Source organism: Polyodon spathula, chromosome 24, assembly GCF_017654505.1.
Source record: "Polyodon spathula isolate WHYD16114869_AA chromosome 24, ASM1765450v1, whole genome shotgun sequence".
NCBI classification, from domain to species: Eukaryota; Metazoa; Chordata; class Actinopteri; order Acipenseriformes; family Polyodontidae; genus Polyodon; species Polyodon spathula.
Genome location: NC_054557.1, coordinates 18517379 through 18529890, shown reverse-complemented (window position 1 = coordinate 18529890; position 12512 = coordinate 18517379). Strand labels below are relative to the sequence as shown.

General features: G+C 44.7%; 3 protein-coding genes across 3 annotated transcripts; 2 read left to right on the top strand and 1 right to left on the bottom strand.

The window, feature by feature from the left end:
* Positions 1-2363: 2363 nt before the first annotated feature.
* On the top strand, positions 2364-4204 carry mrpl17 (mitochondrial ribosomal protein L17). The gene is made up of 3 exons (XM_041226431.1): positions 2364-2740; positions 3281-3349; positions 3862-4204. Exons 1-3 carry the CDS (start codon positions 2567-2569, stop codon positions 4117-4119), a joined length of 501 nt encoding a protein of 166 aa, XP_041082365.1. The 5' UTR covers positions 2364-2566; the 3' UTR covers positions 4120-4204.
* A 1086-nt stretch (positions 4205-5290) lies between these two features.
* On the bottom strand, positions 5291-7401 carry LOC121299002 (trypsin-1-like). Its single transcript, XM_041226429.1, has 5 exons — positions 7356-7401; positions 6452-6602; positions 6049-6299; positions 5825-5961; positions 5291-5592 (listed from the first exon to the last, which is right to left on the bottom strand). The coding sequence occupies exons 1-5, from the start codon at positions 7393-7395 to the stop codon at positions 5443-5445; spliced, it is 729 nt and encodes a 242-aa protein (XP_041082363.1). The 5' UTR covers positions 7396-7401; the 3' UTR covers positions 5291-5442.
* A 2531-nt stretch (positions 7402-9932) lies between these two features.
* On the top strand, positions 9933-12013 carry LOC121299004 (trypsin-1-like). The gene is made up of 5 exons (XM_041226430.1): positions 9933-9978; positions 10732-10882; positions 11035-11285; positions 11375-11511; positions 11712-12013. The coding sequence occupies exons 1-5, from the start codon at positions 9939-9941 to the stop codon at positions 11859-11861; spliced, it is 729 nt and encodes a 242-aa protein (XP_041082364.1). The 5' UTR covers positions 9933-9938; the 3' UTR covers positions 11862-12013.
* The last annotated feature ends 499 nt before the right edge of the window (positions 12014-12512 follow it).

Below are 12512 nucleotides of genomic sequence, written 5' to 3'. Positions count from 1 at the left end.
TTGAAGAGAAGCAACTCCTTTAGAGTCTGTTACTTTAATATAATAATAATAATAATACTAATAATAATAATAATAGTATTGTTATTAATAATCATTTGAAAGCTGCTTGTTTATCTAACAACAAATTAGAAAAATAATCACAACTGGGTAACAGCGTTCAAGGAGATCGATAGATCATCTCGATAGGTAGATCTATGGATAGATGTATATCTCTCTCCTTGAAAGCTGTTACCCAGATGTGATGTTTTTTTTTTCTAATTTACTATTTTATAAAAACAAGCAGTTTTAAAATCTGTGCAGAAAAGCTGAACTGAATGTGACCATCACACACAGCAAGACTGCCTGTGTGTTTTTTTTTTTTTTTTTTTTAAATAACTAAACAAACTAATTTGGTGATTTTGAACAAAACAAAAAAAAATGTTTTTTTACGAATAGGGGGGCCCCCAGTTCCCCCTCTCCTAAAGAAACTAGAGGTTCCTTAACCTCCATTGAATTTGTTTTGTGGTTTGTGTGGCCCCTGGCTTTGCCCTCCCTTGTTCAATTAGACAGGAGAAGGAAGAGGGGGGCTGCAGAGACACTGAAAGGAGCACGTGTGTGTGAAATAAGAAATGAAACGATCCTGTATTGGAGTGGTATTGCTCATTAAAATTCACTGGACGATACTTCTGCCTGTTGTGTGTGTGCTTTCATCATGATAATTATTCATTTATTCATTTATTTACACCCACACTTGTATCCAGTGCGCTCGCTGCTTTGAAGCCCTACGGGCGGGTCATGTCCACGTCACAGCTGTGAGGTTTCTTTCTAAGGTCTCGGAGTTTGTGTTACATTTCTGTTTTCACCGGGGGGGGGGGTAGCGAAGTTAGATCATTTGAACGTGTCCTCTGAACAGTAACTATATTTGCAAGCGAAGCATAATGTGCAGAACTGTATACAGGCTAACACAATAGGGGCCGTGTATATACATTTATTTTTCTGATTAAGAACATAAGAAAGTTTACAAACGAGAGGAGGCCATTCGGCCCATCTTGCTCGTTTGGTTGTTAGTAGCTTATTGATCCCAAAATCTCATCAAGCAGCTTCTTGAAGGATCCCAGGGTGTCAGCTTCAACAACATTTCTGGGGAGTTGATTCCAGACCCTCACAATTCTCTGTGTAAAAAAGTGTCTCCTATTTTCTGTTCTGAATGCCCCTTTGTCTAATCTCCATTTGTGACCCCTGGTCCTTGTTTCTTTTTTCAGGCTGAAAAAGTCCCTTGGGTCGACACTGTCAATACCTTTTAGAATTTTGAATGCTTGAATTAGGTCACCACGTAGTCTTCTTTGTTCAAGACTGAACAGATTCAATTCTTTTAGCCTGTCTGCATATGACATGCCTTTTAAGCCCGGAATAATTCTGGTCGCTCTTCTTTGCACTCTTTCTAGAGCAGCAATATCTTTTTTATAGTGAGGTGACCAGAACTGAACACAATATTCAAGATGAGGTCTTACTAGTGCATTGTACAGTTTTAACATTACTTCCCTTGATTTAAATTCAACACTTTTCACAATGTATCCGAGCATCTTGTTAGCCTTTTTTATAGCTTCCCCACATTGTCTTGATGAAGACATTTCTGAGTCAACAAAAACTCCTAGGTCTTTTTCATAGATTCCTTCTCCAATTTCAATATCTCCCATATGATATTTATAATGTACATTTTTATTTCCTGCGTGCAGTACCTTACACTTTTCTCTATTAAATGTCATTTGCCATGTGTCTGCCCAGTTCTGAATCTTGTCTAGATCATTTTGAATGACCTTTGCTGCTGCAACAGTGTTTGCCACTCCTCCTACTTTTGTGTCGTCTGCAAATTTAACAAGTTTGCTTACTATACCAGAATCTAAATCATTAATGTAGATTATTCTAACATATTAATTAAGAAAATTATATAGAACATATATAATATCTATATTACCTGTTAGTTACATTATTATTATATATATATATATATATATATATATATATATATATATATATATATATATATATATATATATAGTGTGTGTTTAATGATTTTCAATAAGTGAATCATTAACGTGATTAGTTCTAATCCACATGCAGTCCCCAGAAGTACCAGAAGGTGTCGCGCTTGGACTGCTGTATTGCTCTTGCCGGCGGGCTGATGAATCGCAGTTGAGTATTTTTTTATGAGAATGTTAAAAATGCACAGCCTGTTCAAAGTTGGTTTCTTTTTAAAACACGCGTCTCCTTACTCGATTGGACAGCCAGGTTTCCAGAGAGCTTCTTTATAATAATTCGTGACACTGACGCGCTGCTAACAGGGGCAGCGGAACTCGTTTCACCTCGACTGCATTTAGTTTCCTATCGGACACTATTAAAAGTGGTACACAAGGTGGCTGCGGTCAGGAGGAGACGCGTTGGTTTGCAAAGCTGACATTTCTTTCAGTGCAACTAACCATCCAAAACAATTCAACACGCCACACAGCCCTTCACAGCAAAGCAGCTTCGGCTCAGATCAGTTTGCATTGATTTCGAGTAGTTCTTCACTCGTCCATTCCCCGGCGCGATGCGGCTCACTCTCCCGGCTCTGATCGCTCATGGCCGGTATGGGCGGAGGATGGGTCTCGGTCCGGAGTCTCGGATCAATATGCTTCGGAACATTTTAACCGGGCTGGTCAGACACGAACGGATTGAGACGACGTGGGCCCAAGCCGATGAAGTTCGGATATACGCTGAAAAGGTGAGCGCCATGTCTTAATATGCTTTACAATGCTTCCCTATGCTTTACCAGACCTCTCTGTGCTTTACAATGCTTCCCTATGCTTTACCAGACCTCTCTGTGCTTTACAATGCTTCCCTATGCTTTACCAGACCTCTCTGTGCTTTACAATGCTTCCCTATGCTTTACCAGACCTCTCTGTGCTTTACAATGCTTCTCTATGCTTTACCAGACCTCTCTGTGCTTTACAATGCTTCCCTATGCTTTACCACACCTCTCTGTGCTTTACAATGCTTCTCTATGCTTTACCACACCTCTCTGTGCTTTACAATGCTTCCCTGTGCTTTACCAGACCTCTCTGTGCTTTACAATGCTTCCCTATGCTTTACCAGACCTCTCTGTGCTTTACAATGCTTCCCTCTGCTTTACCACACCTCTCTGTGCTTTACAATGCTTCCCTGTGCTTTCACAGTTTTGGATATATAAACTTGAAACATTAAAAAATAAATCAACGGAGTTCTCCCCGGTCTCCAGTGACGGTGCATGTGTTTTTGATTCCAGCTGATCGACTACGCGAAGAAAGGCGACACGGACGAGAAGGCGATGAAGATGGCCAGCTTCTGGCTCACAGTAAGTTTCAACGTCTAACCTCAAACAAAAATATATACAGCTGAGCACTGAGACGCAGGAGAAGCGTGCTGTGAACCTGGAGTGGTTATTCACTGCTACTGTCTTTCCGTGTATAATTTCCCTTTTCAATATTTTAATGTTTACGATTGCACTGTACTAAGAAACCAAGGCTTTCAAACCCATTCTCTCACCTCTTATTAGCTTTATTAACAGGATCACTGGCCCCTCCCTTTAAAGGAGCGCTGACCATCTTTCAAATCCATTCTCTCACCTCTTATTAGCTTTATTAACAGGATCACTGGCCCCTCCCTTTAAAGGAGCACTGACTATCTTTAAAATCCATTCTCTCACCTCTTATTATCTTTATTAACAGGATCACTGGCCCCTCCCTTTAAGAGTGCTGACCATCTTTAAAATCCATTCTCTAACCTCTTGCTTTATTAACAGGATAGTATTATTATTATTATTATTATTATTATTATTATTATTATTATTATTATTCCCTTTTCCAGGAGAAGGATCTTGTACACAAACTCTTCAAGGTTCTGGTCCCGCGGCTGGGGTCCGAGCAACACGGATACACGCGGGTCTTCCAGATTCCGAACCGAGACTCTCTGGACAGGGCGAAGATGGCCGTGCTGGAGCTGCGGGGCAACCCCTTCCCCCCGCTGGTCACCCGCCGGCCCGACAGCGACGGCACACTGCTGAACCAGCTGCTCCACGGCTACCGCGAGGAGGTGACCCGGAGCAGGGCTGCTGGGGGAGACTGACCCCCAGGAGGAGAGCTCTGCACTGCACAGGTTACTGAGGGAGAGAGACTGGACATAAATCTAGCAATAAATAAGACTAATGCTTCGGGTGTGTGTGTGGGATTTTTTTTTTTTTTTCCCCTGGTTCTACAGACATAAAATGAACTCGATCGACACACTGAAGTAGTGGAATTTAAATACGATTAAACTGAAAGAGCCCTCTAGTGGACGCTTACCGTATTGACACTAGAGCTACAGGTACAGTTTAGCATCGCCTGGAATTTTATAATTGAGACCATTTTAAATAAAAAAAAAAAAAAAAAATGAAGTAATTAGATTTTTTTTTTTTTTTAATTGAACTCATGTAATCAACAGAAATGACACAACGATCTTGCAAATAAACCCGACGTCAGGACGCCGTAGTAGTATTTCGTGTTTAGATTTTGAAATGCAATTATTTTTCAATTTGCCAGTTTTTCGTCAAGTATGTGGAAATCTACAAGGCGGCGGCGTGCGATATGGTAGCGTGATATCGTTCAGCAGGTTTCAATTGATTTAATGAAGCGAAACGTTTGGCCAAAACTGTATTGAGGGGCGATTGAGAGCACTGTGACGACTGGAAATAAAGGTGTGGGTGTGGGTGTGGAATGCCAATCAGTCTGGCTATTTCTGTTGAGCTGCTCTCTGAAGAAAGCGTCGAGTGTTGAGCGTGTCTCTGGCTTGTCCTCTTGGTGAAGTGTTTGTGGAGATCCTGCTTCTCCCCGGATAGAGAGCTGCTTGTGGGGTTCAGTTCTCTGTGCTCTCCAGTCTCGAGTGCAGAATGCACGCACAGTTTGGGAATGAGAGGAGACCGTCCAGCCCGACAAGACTTGCCCCTGCCCAGCTCCCGACTGGACGCGTCTAATTCAACAGGACAGAGTCCAACTGGGTTTCAAAGGGCATTGTGTTTTAGATGTGACTTCTTCACCTGCTAGTGTATTCCATGCGTTTATAATCCTCTGACTTCTATTCACCCGTCTCGCTGTGTTTGGAGGAGGGGGAGGTTGAACCAAATTCAAAACGAGTCACTTTAATATAGAATACATAAGTCTGTAAATGATAATAATACAACGGACAAGAATCATTTCATTCAAAATCTTTTATTTGTTGCCCATCACGAATTTGACAGCTGCAAAACGCAATCTCTCACCCATACAGATGTGGCTGCAGTCTGTGTAGCTGCGATGGTGTTGCATGATGGGTAGATAATGAACTTGGCGGTTGCTGAAGTCAGTGGGGTGCGCTAGCGGTCAGGCAGCCTGTCTGTCTGTCTGTCTGTCCGGGTCGGGCCGTGTGGCTTGGGGCTCAGTTGCTGGCGATGGTGCTCTGGATCCAGTCAGTGAAGTTGCACACCTTGGTGTAGACGCCGGGGTGGTTCTGCTCAGCGCAGCCGTACCCCCAGGACACGATGCCCTGCAGCGCACCGTCACACACAACCGGACCCCCGGAGTCACCCTGGAGAGAGAGGAGGGGCGCCGTCACAGCTTCATAGACACCACTGACAGGGTCTCAGTGATTCATCAGGGTATTGATGGTGGATCACTGTATTGATCGGTGCATTGATCCATGTATTGATGGTGTCTCGGTGTATTGATGGTTGTATTGATCAAGTGTATTGATGGTGTCTCAGTGTATGGATAGTGTATTGATAGTTGTATTGATCAGTGTCTTGGTGCAGTGACTGTACCTGGCAGGAGTCCTTGCCCCCCTCCAGGTATCCCGCGCAGAACATGTTGGGAGTGATCATGCCGGGGTAGGAGTTCTCACAGTCCCGCTCGGACAGGATCGGGATCTCCAGGCACTGCAGGAGGTCACGGTTATCATCTGAGAATTAATAATATTAATATTAATAATAGTAACAATATTAATAATACTGATGATGGTGATGATGATGATGATGAGGGCGCTCACTGGCGTTCATGGTGTTGCCCCACCCGCTCACTCTACACATGGTGCCGGCGGGGGGGCAGCTGGTTGGCACGGCAATGGGCTGCACGTTCTCGCTGAGCAGGGCGGGGCGGGACAGCTTGATGAGCATGATGTCATTGTCGATGTTGTAGGCGTTGTAGCGCGGGTGCCGGATCACTTTAGCGGAGCTGATGAACTCCTCGGTGCCCTCGGTAGCCTTGATGTTGTGCTCGCCCAGGCGCACCTCGATGCGGCTATCGGGAGGAAAAAGACTCTGTAAGAATACTCAGAACTGCAGGGTGAGCCTGGAAATGTAACTCTACAGCATGAAGCCAGGAGGCAGTCCTAAGTGCTTCCACTTTACTATACCTGACCCACCCCCCGCCTCGCTCCGAGAGGCACTTACGATTTGTAGCAGTGAGCAGCAGACAGCACCCACTCGTCGTTGATGAGGGACCCGCCGCAGAAGTGATAGCCGGCGTTCAGAGACACCTGCCAGGGCTGGGAGTGGGGCTGGCACTCGTACCCGCCGACGATCTTGTCATCGTCGATAGCCACTGTGAGAGAGGAGGGGAAAGGGGGGGGGGGGCAGAGTGAGGTCATGCAAACGTCTCAGCAGTGCGATGATCGCAGGTCTGATTGGTGTCGGGCTGACAGTAGAACTCGCAGTCCAAGCCAGTCACAGCCAGGCGCTGTCCGGAATCCCGTGGTGCTGAAACCATTCACGCGAGTGCGGTTGAGTTTTTAAACACAGGACCGGACCAGACCGAGACACCAGGCACTCAATACATTGCTACTTTTTTTAAACTTTTTTTTTTTTAAACTATGAGTCAATTATTCTTTTTAACCCCCGTACAGAGACACGCGTAACTCAGCGCGTGTTGCTGCAAACGGGTTCCTCATAAGAAATGCATTTGAGAGCGACTCAAGTAGCACGAGGAGGAAACGGACCACTTGGATGATCAGACCTGTCACTACATTGTAAACCCTGCGCCATGCACCTCATTGCAAAAACACAGGATCTACTGAGCATCGTTCTGCATTTGTGGATCAATGGTATATATACACACGCACACCCACACATGCTGCTCTGCTCGCTCTGTATTTCCCACCCTTCGGGGTTTCTTCAGCAGTAGCTGCGCGCTGGCGCCTCTCTTTAACCCAGGCAGTGAAAGTAGCTTATTTATTCGAGATGCATCTCGGTAACATTAACTAGCGCAGCTTCAGTCTCATTAAAACCCGGAATGGTTCCTCAGCTTTGCAGAAGGGCACATTTCCTGCTGCCTTGTGTCTTTCTCTCTCATGCTCACCTGCAGCGCCCAACAGGAGAAGAAAGACCAGAGACCTCATCGTTGCTTGTCACGGTGCTGTTTGAGGGGAGCTAGCCGGCCGGGGCATTTATAGGAGCGGGAACTGCACTGGGCAGCCGCCCAGAGAGAGCCTCGTCACTGAAACACACGGCGCGGTAATTATTAACTCGTATCAAACCGATAGCGCCGTCCAAGAGCGAGACAGCCATTGATTATCAGTCAATGATTGATAGAAATAATTTGCAATGCAGAAGCACATATAGAGATCATGTATATTTGTTTTAAATTGAACACCCATGATATCTTATGTATTTATTATTATTTATCGTTATGCTATTTTACAATGATTTATTCATGTGTTCACTTTGAACACACACACACACACACACACACACACATATATATATATATATATATATATATATATATATATATACATACACATTTATACCATATAATGGTACACCACTAACTGAATTTTTCAGGAGAAATCGGCACACCTTCTTTCGTCTGCGGCTCTGTGTCAATAGAATCCTGCAACGCCGGACTGATCACCATTTTAGGACGTTTCAGACTAGTTTTGAATTGCGTATGGAATTATTATTATTATTATTATTATTATTATTATTTATTATTATTATTATTATTATTGTCATATCACGATCGCAAAGTAAATACATTGGAGCTGAAGCCGTTAGGCTACAGGATAAGGCGTTTGCGTTTATAATCCACACAGACACCCTGGGACACTTTGAAGAGAGTTCGTGCAGTAAATTCCGCACAATTTAAGGTGAATACATCAAAATGAATACAACTTAAATATACTCATTTTCGGACGTTTCAAAAGTACTGATTGGATAATAAAAATAAAAGGGTGGCACATATAGAGATCATTAATATTTGTTTTAAATTGAACACCCATGATATCTTCTTATGTATTTATTAGTATTTAATGATAATGATTTATTCATGTGTTCACTTTGAAACACACACATCATATATATATATATATATATATATATATATATATATATATATATATATATATATACCATATAATGGTACACACACATTTGAATGATTGATTTAAAAAGTCCTTCTTTAGCCGTGTGTGAAGAGAGCAGACGCCGAGACACATAGCGGTTTCTCAATTCTCTGTGCGGGTGTTGAATGCCGCTTTCTCCCGGTGAGTGTAAAGCAGGTCGGTGTTGTGAAGGTCACAGCGGCGCTGTCGTGGGAAATACCACCTGTGGGTTGTTTAGTTGCTCTGGTGGGATTTCACCCGGACTCGAGTGTTTCCAGCGCGGTCTATATGCGTTCAAACCGCTCTTGAATATACTGGACCTCCATTCCCGTTTGTCAATTTCAATTCCACCTCCAAATCCTTTTCAAAAGCGATTCCTAATTCCTGACTGGAACTGCGGAATCGATATTGATTAGTGATCAGAATCGATTAGAAGAGAACGGGAATTGGGGTTGGGAATTGATTTTAAAAGGAATTCATATACTATATATATATATATATATATATATATATATAGATAGATAGATAGATAGATAGATAGATAGATAGATAGATAGATAGATAGATAGATAGATAGATAGATATATATATTCTCTTCAAAGTGTCCCAGGGTGTCTGCATGGATTATAAACGCAAATGCCTTATCCTGTTGCCTGACGGGAAACACAGTCCCATCGCATTGTCGCTGAATTCAGTGCGAATATATTTACTTTGCGATCGTGATATTATAATAATAATAATAATAATAATAATAATAATAATCTATTCCATACGTAATTCTAAACTAGTCTGAAACGTCCTAAAATTATTGGAATTGGATTTGACAAACGGGAATTGAGGTCCGGTATATTCAAGAGCGGTTTGAACGCATATAGACCGCGCTGGAAACACTCGAGTCCGGGTGAAATCCCACCAGAGCAACTAAACAACCCACAGGTGGTATTTCCCACGACAGCGCCGCTGTGACCTTCACAACACCGACCTGCTTTACACTCACCGGGAGAAAGCGGCATTCAACACCCGCACAGAGAATTGAGAAACCGCTATGTGTCTCGGCGTCTGCTCTCTTCACACACGGCTAAAGAAGGACTTTTTATTTTTGTGCTATAAGTTTACTTCTTCAAATGTAGTAAAGTGTATACCATTATAAGAAGATATCATGTATATATATATATATATATATATATATATATATATAGTTGTGTGTGTGTGTGTGTGTGTGTGTGTGTTTCAAAGTGAACACATGAATAAATAATTGTAAAATAGCATAACGATAAATAATAATAAATACATAAGATATCATGGGTGTTCAATTTAAAACAAATATACATGATCTCTATATGTGCTTCTGCATTGCAAATTATTTCTATCAATCATTGACTGATAATCAATGGCTGTCTCGCTCTTGGACGGCGCTATCGGTTTGATACGAGTTAATAATTACCGCGCCGTGTGTTTCAGTGACGAGGCTCTCTCTGGGCGGCTGCCCAGTGCAGTTCCCTCTCCTATAAATGCCCCGGCCGGCCAGCTCCCCTCAAACAGCACCGTGACAAGCAACGATGAGGTCTCTGGTCTTTCTTCTCCTGTTGGGCGCTGCAGGTGAGCATGAGAGAGAAAGACACAAGGCAGCAGGAAATGTGCCCTTCTGCAAAGCTGAGGAACCATTCCGGGTTTTAATGAGACTGAAGCTGCGCTAGTTAATGTTACCGAGATGCATCTCGAATAAATAAGCTACTTTCACTGCCTGGGTTAAAGAGAGGCGCCAGCGCGCAGCTACTGCTGAAGAAACCCCGAAGGGTGGGAAATACAGAGCGAGCAGAGCAGCATGTGTGCGTGTGCGTGTGTATATATACCATTGATCCACAAATGCAGAACGATGCTCAGTAGATCCTGTGTTTTTGCAATGAGGTGCATGGCGCAGGGTTTACAATGTAGTGACAGGTCTGATCATCCAAGTGGTCCGTTTCCTCCTCGTGCTACTTGAGTCGCTCTCAAATGCATTTCTTATGAGGAACCCGTTTGCAGCAACACGCGCTGAGTTACGCGTGTCTCTGTACGGGGGTTAAAAAGAATAATTGACTCATAGTTTAAAAAAAAAAAAGTTTAAAAAAAGTAGCAATGTATTGAGTGCCTGGTGTCTCGGTCTTGTCCGGTCCTGTGTTTAAAAACTCAACCGCACTCGCGTGAATGGTTTCAGCACCACGGGATTCCGGACAGCGCCTGGCTGTGACTGGCTTGGACTGCGAGTTCTACTGTCAGCCCGACACCAATCAGACCTGCGATCATCGCACTATTGAGACGTTTGCATGACCTCACTCTGCCCCCCACCCCCTTTCCCCTCCTCTCTCACAGTGGCTATCGACGATGACAAGATCGTCGGCGGGTACGAGTGCCAGCCCCACTCCCAGCCCTGGCAGGTGTCTCTGAACGCCGGCTATCACTTCTGCGGCGGGTCCCTCATCAACGACGAGTGGGTGCTGTCTGCTGCTCACTGCTACAAATCGTAAGTGCCTCTCGGAGCGAGGCGGGGGGTGGGTCAGGTATAGTAAAGTGGAAGCACTTAGGACTGCCTCCTGGCTTCATGCTGTAGAGTTACATTTCCAGGCTCACCCTGCAGTTCTGAGTATTCTTACAGAGTCTTTTTCCTCCCGATAGCCGCATCGAGGTGCGCCTGGGCGAGCACAACATCAAGGCTACCGAGGGCACCGAGGAGTTCATCAGCTCCGCTAAAGTGATCCGGCACCCGCGCTACAACGCCTACAACATCGACAATGACATCATGCTCATCAAGCTGTCCCGCCCCGCCCTGCTCAGCGAGAACGTGCAGCCCATTGCCGTGCCAACCAGCTGCCCCCCCGCCGGCACCATGTGTAGAGTGAGCGGGTGGGGCAACACCATGAACGCCAGTGAGCGCCCTCATCATCATCATCATCACCATCATCATTATATTATTAATATTGTTACTATTATTAATATTAATATTATTAATTCTCAGATGATAACCGTGACCTCCTGCAGTGCCTGGAGATCCCGATCCTGTCCGAGCGGGACTGTGAGAACTCCTACCCTGGCATGATCACTCCCAACATGTTCTGCGCGGGATACCTGGAGGGGGGCAAGGACTCCTGCCAGGTACAGTCACTGCACCAAGACACTGATCAATACAACCATCAATACAACTATCAATACACTATCCATACACTGAGACACCATCAATACATGGATCAATGCACCAATCAATACAGTGATCAACCATCAATACCCTGATGAATCACTGAGACCCTGTCAGTGGTGTCTATGAAGCTGTGACGGCGCCCCTCCTCTCTCTCCAGGGTGACTCCGGGGGTCCGGTTGTGTGTGACGGTGCGCTGCAGGGCATCGTGTCCTGGGGGTACGGCTGCGCTGAGCAGAACCACCCCGGCGTCTACACCAAGGTGTGCAACTTCACTGACTGGATCCAGAGCACTATCGCCAGCAACTGAGCCCCAAGCCACACGGCCCGACCCGGACAGACAGACAGACAGACAGGCTGCCTGACCGCTAGCGCACCCCACTGACTTCAGCAACCGCCAAGTTCATTATCTACCCATCATGCAACACCATCGCAGCTACACAGACTGCAGCCACATCTGTATGGGTGAGAGATTGCGTTTTGCAGCTGTCAAATTCGTGATGGGCAACAAATAAAAGATTTTGAATGAAATGATTCTTGTCCGTTGTATTATTATCATTTACAGACTTATGTATTCTATATTAAAGTGACTCGTTTTGAATTTGGTTCAACCTCCCCCTCCTCCAAACACAGCGAGACGGGTGAATAGAAGTCAGAGGATTATAAACGCATGGAATACACTAGCAGGTGAAGAAGTCACATCTAAAACACAATGCCCTTTGAAACCCAGTTGGACTCTGTCCTGTTGAATTAGACGCGTCCAGTCGGGCGCTGGGCAGGGGCAAGTCTTGTCGGGCTGGACGTTCTGCACTCGAGACTGGAGAGCACAGAGAACTGAACCCCACAAGCAGCTCTCTATCCGGGGAGAAGCAGGATCCGACAGGATACCCTCCAATCACTCTCCACAAACACTTCACCAAGAGGACAAGCCAGAGACACGCTCAACACTCGACGCTTTCAC

Excerpts from the sequence above, each read along its gene's own strand:
- LOC121299004 (XM_041226430.1), top strand. The coding sequence starts at position 9,939 with ATGAGGTCTCTGGTCTTTCTTCTCCTGTTGGGCGCTGCAG. Across the intron at positions 9,979-10,731 it reads TCTCCTGTTGGGCGCTGCAG|TGGCTATCGACGATGACAAG; the intron begins GTGAGCATGAGA and ends CCTCTCTCACAG. Across the intron at positions 11,512-11,711 it reads GGGGCAAGGACTCCTGCCAG|GGTGACTCCGGGGGTCCGGT; the intron begins GTACAGTCACTG and ends CTCTCTCTCCAG.
- LOC121299002 (XM_041226429.1), bottom strand. The coding sequence starts at position 7,395 with ATGAGGTCTCTGGTCTTTCTTCTCCTGTTGGGCGCTGCAG. Across the intron at positions 6,603-7,355 it reads TCTCCTGTTGGGCGCTGCAG|TGGCTATCGACGATGACAAG; the intron begins GTGAGCATGAGA and ends CCTCTCTCACAG. Across the intron at positions 5,593-5,824 it reads GGGGCAAGGACTCCTGCCAG|GGTGACTCCGGGGGTCCGGT; the intron begins GTACAGTCACTG and ends CTCTCTCTCCAG.
- mrpl17 (XM_041226431.1), top strand. The coding sequence starts at position 2,567 with ATGCGGCTCACTCTCCCGGCTCTGATCGCTCATGGCCGGTATGGGCGG. Across the intron at positions 2,741-3,280 it reads TTCGGATATACGCTGAAAAG|CTGATCGACTACGCGAAGAA; the intron begins GTGAGCGCCATG and ends TTTTGATTCCAG. Across the intron at positions 3,350-3,861 it reads TGGCCAGCTTCTGGCTCACA|GAGAAGGATCTTGTACACAA; the intron begins GTAAGTTTCAAC and ends TCCCTTTTCCAG.